The sequence below is a fragment of the Culex pipiens genome, chromosome 3, assembly GCF_016801865.2.
Source record: "Culex pipiens pallens isolate TS chromosome 3, TS_CPP_V2, whole genome shotgun sequence".
NCBI classification, from domain to species: domain Eukaryota; kingdom Metazoa; phylum Arthropoda; class Insecta; order Diptera; family Culicidae; genus Culex; species Culex pipiens.
The window spans coordinates 128,762,351-128,779,494 of record NC_068939.1 but is presented as its reverse complement, the minus strand read 5'-3'; the positions used below and the strand labels follow the sequence as shown (position 1 = coordinate 128,779,494).

General features: G+C 40.7%; 1 protein-coding gene across 2 annotated transcripts in view; it reads left to right on the top strand.

Annotated features, from left to right (window-relative positions):
* LOC120414843 (protein crumbs) overlaps positions 1-17,144 on the top strand; it is a 122,633-nt gene that overhangs the window by 85,004 nt on the left and 20,485 nt on the right. Inside the window, exons 3-6 of one of the 2 annotated variants that reach the window (XM_039576166.2) lie at positions 4,710-5,918; positions 6,054-6,221; positions 12,919-13,619; positions 13,753-15,860. In XM_039576166.2, coding sequence (XP_039432100.1) covers positions 4,710-5,918; positions 6,054-6,221; positions 12,919-13,619; positions 13,753-15,860 — 4,186 coding nt within the window. The remainder of the gene's footprint in view (positions 1-4,709; positions 5,919-6,053; positions 6,222-12,918; positions 13,620-13,752; positions 15,861-17,144) is intronic. The other variant, XM_039576168.2, reaches the window with a different exon arrangement.

Genomic DNA, 17,144 nt, shown 5'->3' with positions numbered 1-17,144 from the left:
AAGAAATAATGTTAATATTACATCTGGAAATTACTACATCTTTTATGGCAGAAAAAAAACTGTAATTTTACCTTCGAAAATGTGTAATTTTACCACTTTTTTTGTTGTAATGTCACTTTTTAAATCAATTTTAGAAAATTAACTTCGAAGCCCTTCTTGACAGAAAAGGTCCTACTTGACAACAGCTCGTTCCAAGGGGACCATTCAGCCATCACAAAAATTTTGTCTTGTCAATTTATTTATTTTTTTGCATTGAAATGAAAAAAGTGATCAGAAATGGTTTTTGATCGTGTTTCTTACCGTTGTTCATAAAATTGACATAGGGCTTTAGGACCCTATTTTACACCTTCCAAATTTACACAACTTTTTGCTGTGAATATTTTATTCAAAAGGCTGTGATTCAGCTCTGTTTATCAACATAAACTAGATTTTTTTCATGTTTTGCCTTCCTCACTGAGGTAAGGCTATAATCCTGCTCTAAAAATGAACTTTGTATAAAAACGTCGTAGACCCACCTTCATGTGTACATATCGACTCAGAATCGAAAACTGAACAAATGTCTGTGTGTATGTGTGTGTGTATGTATGTATGTGACCAACAAACTAGCTCATGTTTCTCGGCACTGGCTGAACCGATTTGACCCGAACCTGTTGCATTCGACTTGGTTTAGGGTCCCATAGATCGAGTTTTATACAGATTGAAGTTTTTTTTTTTTTTTTTTTTTTTTTTTTTAATATGTCTTTATTGATCTTTCTTATAATAATTACATTTCATTTACATTCTAAGTGGTATGGCTACATGCTCTTCATCTTTGTTATATTTTTCGTTTTCTTATTAACTGTTCACATTCATTTATTTACTTCAAATTGTTTTACATTTTTGCATTGAATCGAATACATTTGGGTAAAAAAGAAAAAAAAAACACTGTAACAACTAATCCTAACTTAAAACTAAAAAAGTAAATTCATTGAAATATTCAAAATCATTAGAACGAGTAAACTACGAACTGTATTTTAAGATAAATCCTCCAAGCGTTCTTACTTGTTCCGCACGAGTTTTGCAACCACGCAGTGTTGTTGTCATCTCGATGAAAATGTTCAGAAGTTCTTGTGGTGAAAACAGGTCACTGCTGCCTTCATCCGTTGATGCTGGTTGGTTTTCCCTCGGTTGCTGACTGAAGCCTGGAGGTGTTGTATTCTCTGCAACTTTTTGCCGCTGATTCAACGGCAATGGCTGCAGATTTGGAACCACTCGAACAGATCCCGCTCCAGGTGACGCCAAAGCAGGAAAATCCACGTCCGTGAAAGATGGTGGTGTTCTGCGACGATTTGGTTGGTGCCTCGTCGTCGCTTGCTGTCGAATTTTCACAAACTCAGCACGTTTTGGGCAGCTTCGATTCTTGGTCGAATGGTCGCCGCCGCAATTGAAGCATTTGGCTTCAATGTTCTCGTTGATTGTGTTGCAAGCTTGAGTTTTGTGCTCACCTCCGCAGGTTGCACAACGACTCTTGATGAAACAGTTCCTTCCACCATGCCCAAACTGCAAGCAGTTCGAACACTGTGTCACGTCACGGTGCACTGGACGATAACGTTCCCAAGTCACGATGATGTTGAAAATTGCCCGAACTGATTTCAGCTCAGACGGCGTTGTCGATCCTTTCTCGAGATGAACCAGGTACAGTTGATCACGATACTTGATGTCCTTGTTGTGTCTCGTCATCTTGAAGACTTCGATCACGTTCAACTTAAGAGTTTTGAGCTCTTCTTTCAGCACACTCACATCCATGTCGTACAGGCCTCGGAGGACCTGTTTCATGGGGCGTTTATCTGGATCGTCATGGCTGTAGTATTCAATCTTTGTGTTGTTCAGGAAATCCCGAACGTAGTTGTAATCCTTTCTGGTAGGTAGCAGAATTTTGAGTCCATCAGCACACAAGCGAATGGAAGCTCGTAAAGCACCAGATTTGATAAACCCGTTCAGCCACTTTCGCACCGAATCCGATGACGATGTTTTCACAAAAATGGGTGGCAACTTTTCCCGTCGTTCAAATTCTTCCTTCTCGCTCACGTCCACAGGGAGGGTAGCGAACTGGTTTCCAGACGAATTTTGAGCGTCCTTGCTCAAACTGCCTGGCTTTACAGGTAGCGCTTCGGCATTCTTTAGCTTCTTCAAATCTGCCGATCCTGCTGGTGAGGACCGCCTCTTTTTCTTGCCGTGAGGCATTTTTTGCACTTTTTAGCACTTTTTTGGTTTGTGAGGGACGCACGTCTGACTCGCTTCTCTGCTGATCGCCTAAGATTGAAGTTTCGATAAGTAGTTCAAAAGTTATGTATAAAAATGTGTTTTCACATATATCCGGATCTCGCTTAAATGTATGTAAACTATGTCCGAGTTCACCATCCGACCCATCGTTGGTTAGGTTATCAAAAGACCTTTCCAACGAATCCAAAACATTGAAGATCTGGCAACCCTGTCTTGAGATATGGCCACTTAAGTGATATTGATGTACTTTTTGAAAGCCGGATCTCACTTAAATGTTTGTAAACTATATCCGGATCCACCATCCGACCCATCGTTGGTTAGGTTATCAAAAGACCTATCCAACGAGTCCAAAACATTGAAGATCTGGCAACCCGTTCTCGAGATATGGCCTCTTAAGTTATATTTATGTACTTTTTTATTCCGGATCTAAAAAATAGATGAAATTTGTGTACAACCCCATCATATCAGCCATTGTTGGTAATGAGTGAGGAAGGCTCCAACCACATAGGTGGATTAAGTTAGTTTTTTAACCTAAAACTGGCTGCTGAATCGAGTGCCGTAATTGGTTTTTGAAAAACAACTAATGGACTAATTTTATCTAATTTTATCAAAACAAAAATTGCCGAAATTTTCTGATCTTTTCGAAAAATATATTATGATTTTTTTTTAATTCAAGATTAACATTTCAAAAGGGCCAAAAATTCAGTATTGCTCTTTTGAAATGTAAATCTAGATTTCTTTTGACTAAATCGTCCTTAAAGTGTAGAAGTGGCTTATGAATAGCACTAAAAACAGAAATTACTTTATAATTATTGATTGAAATATAAACATTATTACGAGAATATTTATAATAAAAATAAATCAAAAAAAATATGATTTAGTTTAAAATATGAAATTATTTATTTTAAGACCTTTTAAAAGGTTAAGCTTAATTTTAAAAAATGAAATTATTTTAAAAGATCAGAAAATTTTGCAAGGTTTTAATTTTTAACATTGAATGTCGGACCAATAGTTTCCAAGATTACGTCAGTTGAAAATTACAGGCTAATTATGTGACACTAAGAGAAATTCATTTTCATCGATTCAAATTCTTTGTGAGGCTGTATGTCAGAAAAAAATTGTCTGATTTTCAAAGCTTAAGAGTGAAATTTATAGGAAATTTTAACCACTTTTCTAAAATATTTTTTCAGAGGTACCCCTTCTTTAAAAAAATAAGCTTAAAAACCTAAAAGTCGAAAAATTATACCTAAAAGTAGCTATAACTTCCACTGTAAACTAGCTCTATTCATAATTATCGCGAGCTGTCACTTGAGTAAACGGGATAGACTGTTTGTTTACAACGATGGTTTAGCCCTTTTGAAAAGTTAATACGGAATTGTAAACAGTACATTTTATCAAGACAAATTGTGAAGTACTTTTCGATTGCAAATTCGATTTTGCTTTAACAAATATTTTGTAATACATCACGCACTATGGCTCAAAGATGTATTTTTGTCCCATATAAAAAAAACATCGAAATTAGATTAGATTAGATTAGATATAAAAAAAAAACATCGAAAATTAATAAATACCTATTTTGAGAATTCAACTTTTAATAAATAAAAGTTAAATAAAAAATTGGATTTTTTTTCAGTGTACCTATTTTTTCTGAAAAGTCCTAATTCATAACCTACAACTTTGTCGAAAACACCAAATCGATCAGAAAATCCCTTTTCAAAATACAGAATTTCCAGGCATCCTCGAAAAGGCCACTTGCAGTGCCCCATTGCAACTCGCTCTCTGTTGGTGAGATGAGCAAAGATAAATAATAAAGAGAAAAAAAACAATGTTTTAACATGTAGACTGGCACAAGACTAACTAATGAAAACCCCAATCGCAAGACATAAATGATCAATAAAAAGAACAAAAAACACAAACCAATTCCCCTTTTAAAAATACAGAATTTCATACATTTACATACCCATTTTGTATGACCAACCCCCAAAATTGTATGGAGACTTGTATGGAAAAACTAATGATGCAAAATTACTTCTTTTGACATAGGGAATGTATGGACAAAGTTTCATCCAAATAAAAAAATGGAAGTTTATTAAGTTTATAAAGAAAGCTGACAGTATAATATGTATTTCATTCCTATCTAAGTTCCAAATCGGCATCAATTAATCAAAACTACATATTTCCCTCGGACTGGGCCAAGTAACCTCAAGTCAATATTTCAATCTCTGCTGGTATAATGGCTTTTCCAGATCGTGTTGAAATATGACGCACAATACTCTTTGCGCTACTCTGCCGCAACCAGATCACTAAAACAATGCGTTCATTAAGGGAGGTTCAATATCGGCACGGTCCGAAAGTGGGTCAAACTGCGAGCGAGCGAACGAACTGCAATCAATTCAAAACCTTATATTTTATGGGGCTTCCTTCCTTCAACGACTCTTCCAACGCAGGTGGCGAAATCCTGTCCCAGCGGTACGCTGGCCACGCACTGCTCGTGTCGGTGCTGCCAGACTCGGTGTCGATCGTGCTGTCGGCGCCAAGCACGCAACCGATCGAGGCCCGCGTTTCGGGCCGGTACCTGGACAACAGGTGGCACACGCTGCAGTTTGTGTTCCAGCTGGGGACGTTGTACTGCATCATTGACAAGCAGTCGTCGACGATCGCCAACCAGACGTACAATGTGCCGCTGATCACGGACCAGGAGATCAAGAACGAGGCGGCGGTGCTGATCTTGGGGAAGCAGTACTCGGGCTGTTTGCTGCACGGGCCCGGATTGGTGTTCAACTCGAGTGCGATGAACGCCGAAGCGGTGGTGTTTGGACCGTGTCCGCTGGCACCTGGGCCGTGCTCGGATCATGACGTGTTGACGGGGACTCCGCCGGACTTTTGCTCGCACGATCCTTGCATGCAACATGGGACGTGTATTTCGCGAACTGACGGCTATGAGTGCCACTGTACGTCGAGGTTCAAGGGCAAGAACTGCGAGGTTGATTCGGGATCGCCTTGTCAGCTGTACCCGTGCCAACACGGAGGATCGTGCCAGGAGGACTCGAAGGGTGACTACAAGTGCTACTGTGCTCCGGGTTATACGGGAGCGCACTGCGAAACCGAACTCAGCATTCATCCGCTGTGCGAGAAGAACCCATGTCTGAACAACGGAACGTGTCGAGTTCCCCCAGGAACCAGCTCGTACGAGTGTGACTGTCTGAAAGGGTTCATCGGACCCCGGTGCGAGATCAACTGGGACGACTGCAAGCCGAACCTGTGCATGAACGGTGGTCGTTGCGTCGACGGAGTCGATAATTTCATTTGCGACTGCAAAGGAACCGGCTACGGAGGAATGCGCTGCCAGAACAACCTGGACGAGTGCCTGATTAATCCCTGCCTCAACGGGGGAACCTGCTTCGACACGTACGGATCGTACCTGTGCGAGTGCCCCACCGGATTCACCGGTGCCAACTGCCAGCTCAGTATCAACGAGTGCCGCTCGCAACCCTGCCAACACGGCGGAACCTGCATCGACACCCAGGAAGGCTTCGAGTGTCGCTGCCAGCCCGGGTTCGCCGGACTATACTGCGAACTCGACCCCGGCTGCAGCCAGTGCCCGATCGACTCGGACTGCATCGCTGGACGGTGCGTGTGCAAGCCCGGAACCACAGGTAAGTCCCAACTCCCCCTTGTAACCCGCTAGACCCCCTCTTCCCTAACCTCAAAACCACCCACAATTTGGCACACAAAAACACTCAAAATTTGACCCTTCACCTCCTCCTCCTCCACCCCCTGTTCCACTCTAGGCTCGGTAGGCCAGTGCGCACAAGTAGGCGGCGGAAGTTCGGCGGCGATCGCCACGGCCAAGTCCGCCCAGTCGAACGCGTGCGCCAGCTATTGCTACAATGGCGCCAGCTGCGTGACCGCTGCTAGTGGGCGTAACTTTACGTGTATTTGTGCGACCGGATTCACAGGTTGGCTAACCAGCAAACATTTACATTACGCTTATCATCGATGCTTTGTGTGTACATACAGAACCGACAGTGGGGGGCGGGGTCATTCCATGGGTCACACACCCGTTCAAGTTCCGAAGCAGATGTTCCGATCCAAACCGATTCTTTTGAAACCGTAAAATCGCATGCAAAAGCATGCACATTAGGGTGACAAGAAAAATTTAAAATTTCGGAAAATCGCAAGAGATACCCCCTGGATCGATTCTTTAGGCACAAACAAGTAACTGTGCCAATTTTGAGCCAAATCGGTTAAGGCTAAGGGGTCGCTTTTTATCGTTGAAGTCTATACGGGGAAAATCGCAAAAATGTATGGGGAAAAACATCGCTTCAGGATTTTTGCAGCAGGTGGCGCAGGTCTCGCCCAAAATTGTCCAAGTGTGAGATTCTTGTAGGAAATTTAATTACCTCCAACTTAGGTGCAAGACGATCCGAGTTGATCCTGATGAGTTATTAGCAATGCGATGAAAAGAAATCGGCTTATATACTTGAAAGTATACAAGGGGTATATAGGAAGTATATAAGAAAATTTTTTTTTTCTAGAAAAATCACCAAAAATTAGGATCAACTCGGATCGTTTTGCACCCTTCGACAAAGTTGTAGGGAATTAAATTTCCTACAAGAATCTCACACTTGTACAATTTACTGAAACGATGTTTTTCCCCATACATTTTCGTGATTTTCCCCATATAAACTTCAATGATGAAAAGCGACCCCTTAGCCTTAACCGATTTGGCTCAAAATTGGCACAGATACTTATTTTTGCATTAGGAAACGAGTCAGAGGGTATCTCTGATGTCGATTTTTTTTTATTGTCATCCTAATGCACATCACCTTTGTGAGAAAAAGCATGTAATATTGTATGAGAAAACGTGTACACAAAAAGCATGTACGAGACAGTTGAATAACTCTGGCTGTAGACGTCAGATCGATCTCATATTTTGGTCAATGTTAGAACAAATTAAAAGAAAGAAAAGGCATCAAAAAGCTCTTTAAAACATGGTAATGAAAAAAATACAAAAATCGCTGAAGTTTAAAAACCAAAAGTGTCTCATTGATGACTACCCTACCCTACACAAAAAGCATGTACGAGAGAAAAAAAAATTTTGCACACCCCAAAAATAACATCAATCTGGTGAGAGTAATATTCAGATTAAGTCTATCTCGCCGCTACCATAGCTGGATCAACACCGATTTAGCTGTAAGTTCGTGGACTTGGAAATGTGGATATGCCTCTCACCAGATTGATGTTATTTTTGAGGTATGCAAAATCTATTTATTTTCTTTTGTACATCGATTTTTGTGTACATGTTTTCTCATACAATATAACATGTTTTTGCTCACAAAGGTGATGTGCATGCTTTTGCATGCGATTTTACTATCGGATTTTTCGCTGTAATATATACGAGATTTGGGAACAAAGGAAATACCCCAGAATGTTTATTCAACATGAACTCATTTTTTTTTATTTGTTTAACTAGCATTTTGCATTCACTGATCGATGTTTGTCAAATAATCTCAATGTCAAGCCACGTAATATTTCATTATTCATAGGATAGGATAGGAACTATTAGCTTCATCATAGAATTCTTCCGTTAAATTGATTAAATCCTGCTAAAAAAATACTTTTTAGGAAATGTTTGGAATATATCAACTTGAAGGCTTATTTTATGTTTTATCACATAGGGGAAATATACTCTTTCTAATCAAACACCTGTAATCGTCATATGGAGAGTTTGATTAAAGCTCCAAAAATACAATTTAGGCTATAAACTTACCAGCAACAGCACCGCCTCAAGTATGCACACAAATTTGTGCCATTTACTGGCCAAAAAGATCAACTTTAATGCACTTTTGATCATAATTTCTATTTTGCGAGACCATTTCTCATCATTTTGTTGGCACACACATCCACACGCAAGATGAGAGCTTAGCTGCTTAACGGAAGTCGCCATCAATATCTTTTCACTTGCGCTAACGTTTTCAAAACTCTTAAGATATGAAATTGCTTCGAACAACCGGCAACTTGTTCTTTTGAACATTAGTTAGTCACTCACTTGAAAAATAATCCCGAAACATGTAAATAATTAGCAAGTCCCATCAACAAAACAAACGCGCCAAGTCTTTTGACGTTTGACTTTTGACTACCCATTCCAATCGAAGGCTGACGAAAACCGAGCGAGAAGCGGAGGCAAATAAAGAACAAAGGGTGGCCACCAACACCACCAGCAGCGCCTGTTGGAGTGAGCCAGTGATGCCAGTACATTTTCTCTATAAATGCTACTTTTCGTGAGTGTTCGCTAAAAATTTCATCAATTTTGCAGCACGAAGCTGACCAAAAAGAGCACTGGAAGAAAAAAGAACTAAGCTGAAAATAGAAAAATGGGCGTAGCCCAATGCATTCTCGTCTGGTTAGAATACATTTGGGAATAAAATATTTTAAATGCTTGTAAAAGGAATAGAATAACTTTCAGTAAAAGTGAAAATAAACAGAAATGTTCACAAAAAGTTGCTCTACTCGTTGGTGTACTTGGTTTTAGTAAATTTCAATGAACACTCCAGATTATCCAGCATCATTCAAACACGACCGCTTTTTAGGCTTAAAATGGGTATATTTCCTCTACGAGACATTCGTACACAAAACAGTGCAAACTTAAAAAGAGCTACCACCTACTGCTGGTCAAGCTCAACATTTTTTCTATCATCAAAACAAGAAAAACAAATTTTTCATCGAAACTTTGATGTGAAAAAGTGAATTGAGATAATTCTCGTAAACTTTCCCCTAAACTTTCGAGCAAAAAACATGTTTTAGACCAGTTTGAGGACGCTTTATCTATGAACAGGAGCATGATAGCACCATACTTTCTTAAGGAATGTTTTAGACAATTTTCTCAATTTTAACGTTATTGTGTTGGTTTAAGAATTCATTTCAAAATAAAAATTAAACAAATCAAAATACAAAAAAAAAATAAAACTTATTTCCATACAAAACTTAATTGAAATACGCAAAGTGTGGACGCTACCAATCGGTTCAAAATTTTAGGGGTTCGGGCTCAAAAATTGTCTGGGATTCCTTGGCCAAAATAATTAGACCGGTATTTTTTTGTTTGGTCATTAGGGTGACCTACGCTGTATCAAAATGGTCAATTTTTTTTGTAAATTTTCGCAAAATCAATATAACGTCCATTTTCAAAATATTTGTTTCTAAAAGATCATAAAATTTTGTAAATGCCGGGACCCGTGATCTAAGGGTAAGCGAGGTTGCCTCTCACCCAGTCGACCTGGGTTCGATCCCAGAAGGTCCCGGGGGCATTTTTCGAGACGAGATTTGTCTGATCACGCCTTCCGTTGGACGGGGAAGTAAATGTTGGCCCTGGTCTAACCTAGAGGTTTCCAGGCCGAAATAATTAGACCTGTACTTTTTTGTTTTAACATTACGGTGACCTTCGCCGTGTTAGGGTGGTCCGAAAAATGGCAATTTTCGTCGATTTTCGCAAAGACCACTAGTTTTCAAAAAATCATAACTCCCCGCCATTTTAACCGATTTTAGCTGTCTTATACGCAAATGAAAGGTGATTAGTTGGCCTTCCAGAGAACAATAGTAAGAAGTTTCAAAAATCTAGCCTAACATATGAAAAGGTCGTACTTTGAAATGCCGTTTTGACGGTGTCTGGACCAAATAGCCTTTGTCTGGAAATATTTTTATCGGATTCTTCGAACAATTTTACGTAATATGATAAAAAAAATTGAGATATGATATTTTTCAAAATATTTTTTTCATGCTGTTTTCGTGGGCAATTGCTGTATAAGGATACTATTTCAAAGATCTATTTCTATAGACTGAAGCAGTCGTTGTCTAAATAACACTTAAGTGCTCCTAACTTTGAACAGGGTTGCAAGATCTTCAATGTATTTTTGCAATTCCGTCGTGAAACTACTTACTTTTCCTGTCATTCTTGAACGACGAAATAGCCTACTGAGCAATTCTCTGAGATTTCGGTCATTCGATTTTTTTTGTATTTTTTAATCCGGGTGAAACTTTTTTTGTGCCTTCGGTATGCCCAAAGAAGCCATTTTGCATCATTAGTTTGTCCATATAATTTTCCATACAAATTTGGCAGCTGTCCATACAAAAATGATATGTGAAAATTAAAAAATCTGTATCTTTTGAAGGAATTTTTTGATCGATTTGGTGTCTTCGGCAAAGTTGTAGGTATGGATATGGACTACACTGAAAAAAAATGTTACACGGTAAAAAAAATTTTGGTGATTTTTTATTTAACTTTTTGTCACAAAAACTTGATTTGCAAAAAAACACTATTTTTAATTTTTTTTATTTTTTGATATGTTTTAGAGGACATAAAATGCCAACTTTTCAGAAATTTCCAGAATGGGCAAAAAATCTTTGACCGAGTTATGATTTTTTGAATCAATACAAATTTTTTCAAAAAATCAAAATATTGGTCGCAAAAATTTTTCAACTTCATTTTTCGATGTAAAATCGAATTTGCAATCAAAAAGTACTATAGTGAAATTTTGATAAAGTGCACCGTTTTCAAGTTATAACCATTTTTAGGTAACTTTTTTGAAAATAGTCGCAGTTTTTATTTTTTTTAAATTAGTGCCCATGTTTGCCCAATTTTGAAAAAAATATTATTGAAAAGCTGAGAAAATTCTCTATATTTTGCTTTATTGAACTTTGTTGATACGACCCATAGTTGCTGAGATATTGCCATGCAAAGGTTAAAAAACAGGAAAATTGATGTTTTCTAAGTCCCACCCAAACAACACACCATTTTCTAATGTCGATAACTCAGCAACTACAAATCCGATTCACAATGTTAAAATATGAAACATTCGTGAAATTTTCCGATCTTTTCGAAAAAAATATTTTCAAAAATTTAAAATCAAGACTAACATTTCAAATGGGCGTAATATTGAATGTTTGGTCCGTTTGAAATGTTAGTCTTGATTTTAAATTTTTGAAAATATTTTTTTCGCAGAGATCGGAAAATTTTACGAATGTTTCATGTTTTAACATTGTGAATCGGATTTATAGTTGCTGAGATATCGACATTAGAAAATGGTGGGTTGTTTGGGTAAGACTAAGAAAACATCAATTTTCCTGTTTTTAACCTTTGCATGGCAATATCTCAGCAACTATGGGTCGTATCAACAAAGTTCAATAAAGCAAAATATAGAGAATTTTCTCAGCTTTTCAAAAATATTTTTTTCAAAAGTGGGCAAACATGGGCACTAATTTGAAAAAAATAAAAACTGCGACTATTTTCAAAAAAGTTACCTAAAAATGGTTATAACTTGAAAACGGTGCACTTTATCAAAATTTCACTAAAGTACTTTTTGATTGCAAATTCGATTTTACATCGAAAAATGAAGTTGAAAAATTTTTGCGACCAATATTTTGATTTTTTGAAAAAATCTGTATTGATTCAAAAATTCATAACTCGGTCAAAGATTTTTTGCCCATTCTGGAAATTTCTGAAAAGTTGGCATTTTATGTCCTCTAAAACATATCAAAAAATAAAAAAAATTAAAAATAGTGTTTTTTTGCAAATCAAGTTTTTGTGACAAAAAGTTAAATAAAAAATCACCAAAATTTTTTTTACCGTGTATCATTTTTTTTCAGTGTAGTCCATATCCATACCTACAACTTTGCCGAAGACACCAAATCGATCAAAAAAATCCTTCAAAAGATACAGATTTTTTAATTTTCACATATCATTTTTGTATGGACAGCTGCCAAATTTGTATGGAAAATTATATGGACAAACTAATGATGCAAAATGGCTTCTTTGGGCATACCGAAGGCACAAAAAAAGTTTCAACCGGATTAAAAAATACAAAAATTAAAATTAAAGAAAAAAGACCGATTCCGTAGAGAACTGCTCTACTTTTCTGTACCAAAAATAACAGAATCGAATAGCAACACTTTTCAAAATAAATGCTGAAAAGTTCTACTTTTCAGCACTGAAATGGGTGCTGAAAAGTTGAACTTTTCAGCACTTCTTTCGAAAAGTAACACTTTTCAACATTTTTGTGATTTAAAAGATTTATTGACAAAATACATGAAAATTCGACTTAAAATTTCACTCAATGGGTGTTTTTCGAAATTGCAAAAAATGTTGTATGGAACTCGTTGCAAAACTTGATTTTTTTAGCACTCGTCGTATTTATCCAACTCGGTGAACCTCGTTGGATAAATGTACGACTCGTGCTGAAAAAATCCTCTTTTAGCAACTTGTTGCATAAACTACTATTTCGTCATTGGAAAGATCTAGTAAATTTTGTATTTATTCTGATTGATTTTCTTGAATTTACTTACAATTTTGGATCAAATTTTAGGTCAAATTCTAGCATTTTTTGAAAGCATTCTCTAGAATTTGGAGTCGATCACCCCCAATATATTGCTGTTCGAATGGTCAGGCCAACCGCGTAAAATTAACCGCAAAGATAATTCGTTCGCATGGGTTGGGAAGATTAACAGTTTCAAAACGTGTGTGAACCCAAATGGAATGACTCCCAAGTTAGACAGTGCAATGGTGATGTCCAAAATTACATGGCTACGGAAATCTCAACTTCGTTAATAAAAAATTAATCATAGTCATAGAACTAACCTCAATCTACGTCCTCCCCCTCACAGGTTCCCGCTGCGAGTCCCCGGTGGCGCTCCCGTACTCGGACGAGTGCAACTGCCTGAACGGCGGCAGCTGCACCCCGAACAGCTCGACGTGCATCTGCCCGCAGGGCTTCGACGGGCAACGGTGCGAACTCGCGACGGCCATCTGCTCGTCGGCCAACTGTCTGGAACCGTTCCGGTGTATCGGTGGCAAGTGCCAGTGCCCGGACAACATGAACTGCGACAACGTGTGCGCTTCGTCGCCGTGTCTGCACAACGGGTCGTGCTATCCGCAGGGTTCCGGCGGGCAGGACTATGTGTGCAAGTGTCCACCCGGGTACGAGGGAAAACGGTGCGAGAACGATATTGACGAGTGCAAGATCAAGGACAAGATCTGCGTGAATGGGATTTGCCAGAACACTCCGGGGTCGTTCCGGTGCTTCTGTACGCCCGGATATACGGGACTCAACTGCGATCTGGATGTGGACGAGTGTTTGAGTAGGCCGTGCAAGAATGGGGCCCAGTGCGTGAACAAGGAGAACGACTACGAGTGCATATGTCCGCCCGGGTACAGTGGGAAAGACTGCGATACGGATATTGACGAGTGCGAGAGTAACCCTTGTTCGAAGGGATCGACGTGTATCGATCGGGTGGCGAACTTTACGTGCGTGTGTATTCCCGGGATGACTGGAAGGTTGTGCGAGATTGACATCGATGATTGTGAGGTGAGTTATTTGGGTTTGTTTGTTTCAACATTAAGTAATTTGGGCTTTTTGGTCAGGATTCGTTGAACCTTTTAGAAATTCGTTTTAAAACCCTGAAACTGATCTCCAAATCGTAACTTTCATCTCTCCACAGTCCCAACCGTGCCAGAACAACGGCCGCTGCATCGACAAGCTCGGCGACTTCCTGTGCGACTGCAACCAGACGGGCTACTCGGGCAAGCTGTGCCAGTACAACATCAACGAGTGCGAGTCGAATCCGTGCACGAACGGAGCCGAGTGCATCGACAAGGTGAACGACTACCAGTGCAAGTGCTTCCCGGGCTACGTCGGGAAGAACTGCGAGGAGGACATTAGCGAGTGCGAACCGAATCCGTGTCAGTACTCGGGGAGGTGCTTGGAGCGCTCGAACGTGACGCTGTACTACTCGACGGATATGAGCTTGCCGGTGAATTATAGGAACGGGTTCTCGTTTGCGAATGCCAGCGGGTATGATTGCGTGTGTGTGCCCGGGACGATGGGCAAGAACTGCGAGATCAACATCAACGAGTGCGACAGCAGTCCGTGCAAGAACGGGGCGTGCGTGGATGGAATTGGCAATTATACATGTGATTGTGAGCCGGGTTTCGAGGGATTCCACTGTGAGACGGATATCGATGAGTGCTTGAAGTACCATCCGTGTGTTCATGGAACGTGTTTGGACGCGAGGAACAACTATGACTGTGACTGTGATGGGCTGTGGGGTGGCAAGAATTGTTCGGTGAAGTTGACCGGGTGTGAGGGGGAGCCTTGCTTGAACGGAGGAGCTTGCATACCTTATTTGGAGAATGAAACGCAGCACAAGTTCAACTGCTCGTGTAGGCAAGGTTTCCAGGGTAAGACTTGTGACACGGTTACGACGATGTCGCTTGGAGCGAAGAGTTTGCTGATTGTGAACACAACCCGGGATGAAGGGTATGATATTCATTTGAGGTTCAAGACTACGCTGCCAAATGGTATTCTGGCGTTCGGAAATGGAGCGACCTCCTACATCTTGGTATTGAACAACGGACGGCTTAATCTGCACTCCGCCCTGTTGAATCGTTGGGAGGGAGTCTTTGTCGGTTCCGGACTCAACGACAGCAAGTGGCAAAAGGTCTTCGTCGGGATCAACTCGTCGCACTTGGTCCTGTCGGCCAACGAAGAGCAGACCATCTTCCCGATCAACTCGTACGAAGGTACCAACGGAAGCAATACCTCCTTCCCCATCACCTACCTCGGAGGAACCACCCCGACCCTCGCTCAACCCTACCTCAAGCACATTGCCCGGGCCGTCTCCAGCTTCGTCGGATGCATGGAAGACGTCGTCATCAACAGCCAGTTCGTACTCCCCGGACAGGAACAAGAGTTCACCACCCTGCACAACATTGACACCGGCTGTCCGCGAACGCCCCAGTGCGAACCCAACCCGTGCAACTCCAACGGCCAGTGTACCGATCTGTGGCACACCTTCTCCTGCCACTGCCAGCGACCTCACCTGGGTCACACCTGCAAGTACAACATCACGGCGGCAACCTTTGGCCACGAAAACACATCCTCCACCGCGGTCAAGGTCAACGTTAGTGACACTGCCCGCCGTGCAATCCGCTCCGTCCTGGACATCTCGATGTTCATCCGAACCCGCCAACCCTCCGGCATGGTCTTCTATCTCGGCAGCGAACCCGAAGCCAGCGACCAAACCCCGGACGACTCGTACGTCGCCGCGTTCCTCTCCAAGGGCGAACTCCTCGTCCGCATGATCTTCAACGACACCCCCGAAGGCTACACCGTCGGCGGCAACAAACTCGACAACGGCTATCTCCACCTCATCGAAGTCATCCGCAACTCCACCCTCGTCCAGGTCAAACTCAACGGCACCGAGTACTTCCGAAAAACCCTCTCCTCCTCCGGTCAACTCAACGCCCAGGTCCTCTACCTCGGAGGTCTCCCACCCTACCCGGACTCCATCAACAGCCTGTACAAAGACGACTCCGAAAAGCAGTACTTCAAGGGCATCATCCAGGACGTCCAGGTCTCGAACGGTTCGCACGCCATGATCGTCGAGCTGTACCCGCTGAACGAGGAAGGTCTGGTCCTGCCCCCACCCTTTGGCGACGTCACCATCGACCGCAACTCCGTGCTCGAGGGTGTCGTCACCGACGATCTGTGCCGGACGCAGCCGTGCAAGCACGACGCCGTCTGCGCCAACACGTGGAACGATTTCGTGTAAGTATTTGCCAATATTTCTGAAGACTAAAACTAACGCACCGAAATCTCACTCTCGCATGCAGTCGTTGCAAGTGGGACTATCTCAAAGATAGCTTCCACTCGTTGAAGCGACTTTGGAACGACCGTAAATTAGCTAGGTAACATGATTTGGATAAACTCATTGTATTACCTCCAAGATTCAGTCCAAAATTTAAGCTATGGTTGGGTTGAATGTCTCATTCCTAAAATTCGTTCTATCATACAGAAAAATCTCATTCCGCAATCAGCTCTCAACCTAGAAATGTTGACCTTTGAACACTGAAGACCTTCCACTTTCATGTTATAGTCCGCTCGTCTCACAGCTCCCTTCATTTAAGCTGATACATTTCCGAATATTCTTAGAACTATACAGAGAATAACAGAACTATACATTCCTATAATTTCGCTGCCAATTTTTTTTAAGGTTGTCTCACTTGACCGGAAATTGGTCATTCCGCAAATTTTGAAATTTTCATCAATATCCAGGATTTTAAGCGAAGATGGCGTTCGAATGGTGAACATCCGAAATGTCAAAATCGCGCAGTAGCACCAACATTAGAAAACAAATGTGGCTGTCATGCCATGGCACACTTTTTTCGGAATATTGGTACCACTGCGTGATTTTGACATTTCGGACGTTCACCATTCGGACGCCATCTTCGCTTAAAAACCTGGATATTTTATGATTAATGTAGGGTACGCACCTCGTAAAGAACCGGTCAAGGAAATTTCAAATTGACAGCAGCGGTAGCGAAAGCAAACCAGAAAGGGTGAAAAAAGCTTCCTCTTTTTTGTTCTGCCGTTCGTTAATCTTTTTTTGCGTTACGTAATAAAAGAACGCTCCCTTAGTTTGAATCGTTTTTTGTCGTAACTGTTAAATAACTTTATTAAACTTTATAATTTTCAATGCCGAGGTATAGGAACCGAAACTGGACTGAATTGAAGAAGTGCGATTTTTTTTCAGAAAACTTATGCCAGAATCGGATAAGAAAAATTATTCCCAGCACTTTGCTGTAAAATTTGCTAATTTTGTATTATTACATGAGAAAACTGTTAGTTAAGAAAAAGATAGTAATTTGTTCTATTTTTCAAGGAAGTCTTTTAAAAATCAATAAAAAAAATCTCAACGGATTTTCTATGCAACTGGAATCATCTAAAAAAATACGCTAAAATAAGTATATTTTTTAATATGGCACAAAATATACAAACACTTTTGTCAAAAAAAACATGATCTCTGCATCCAATATTACATAGGGTGGTGAC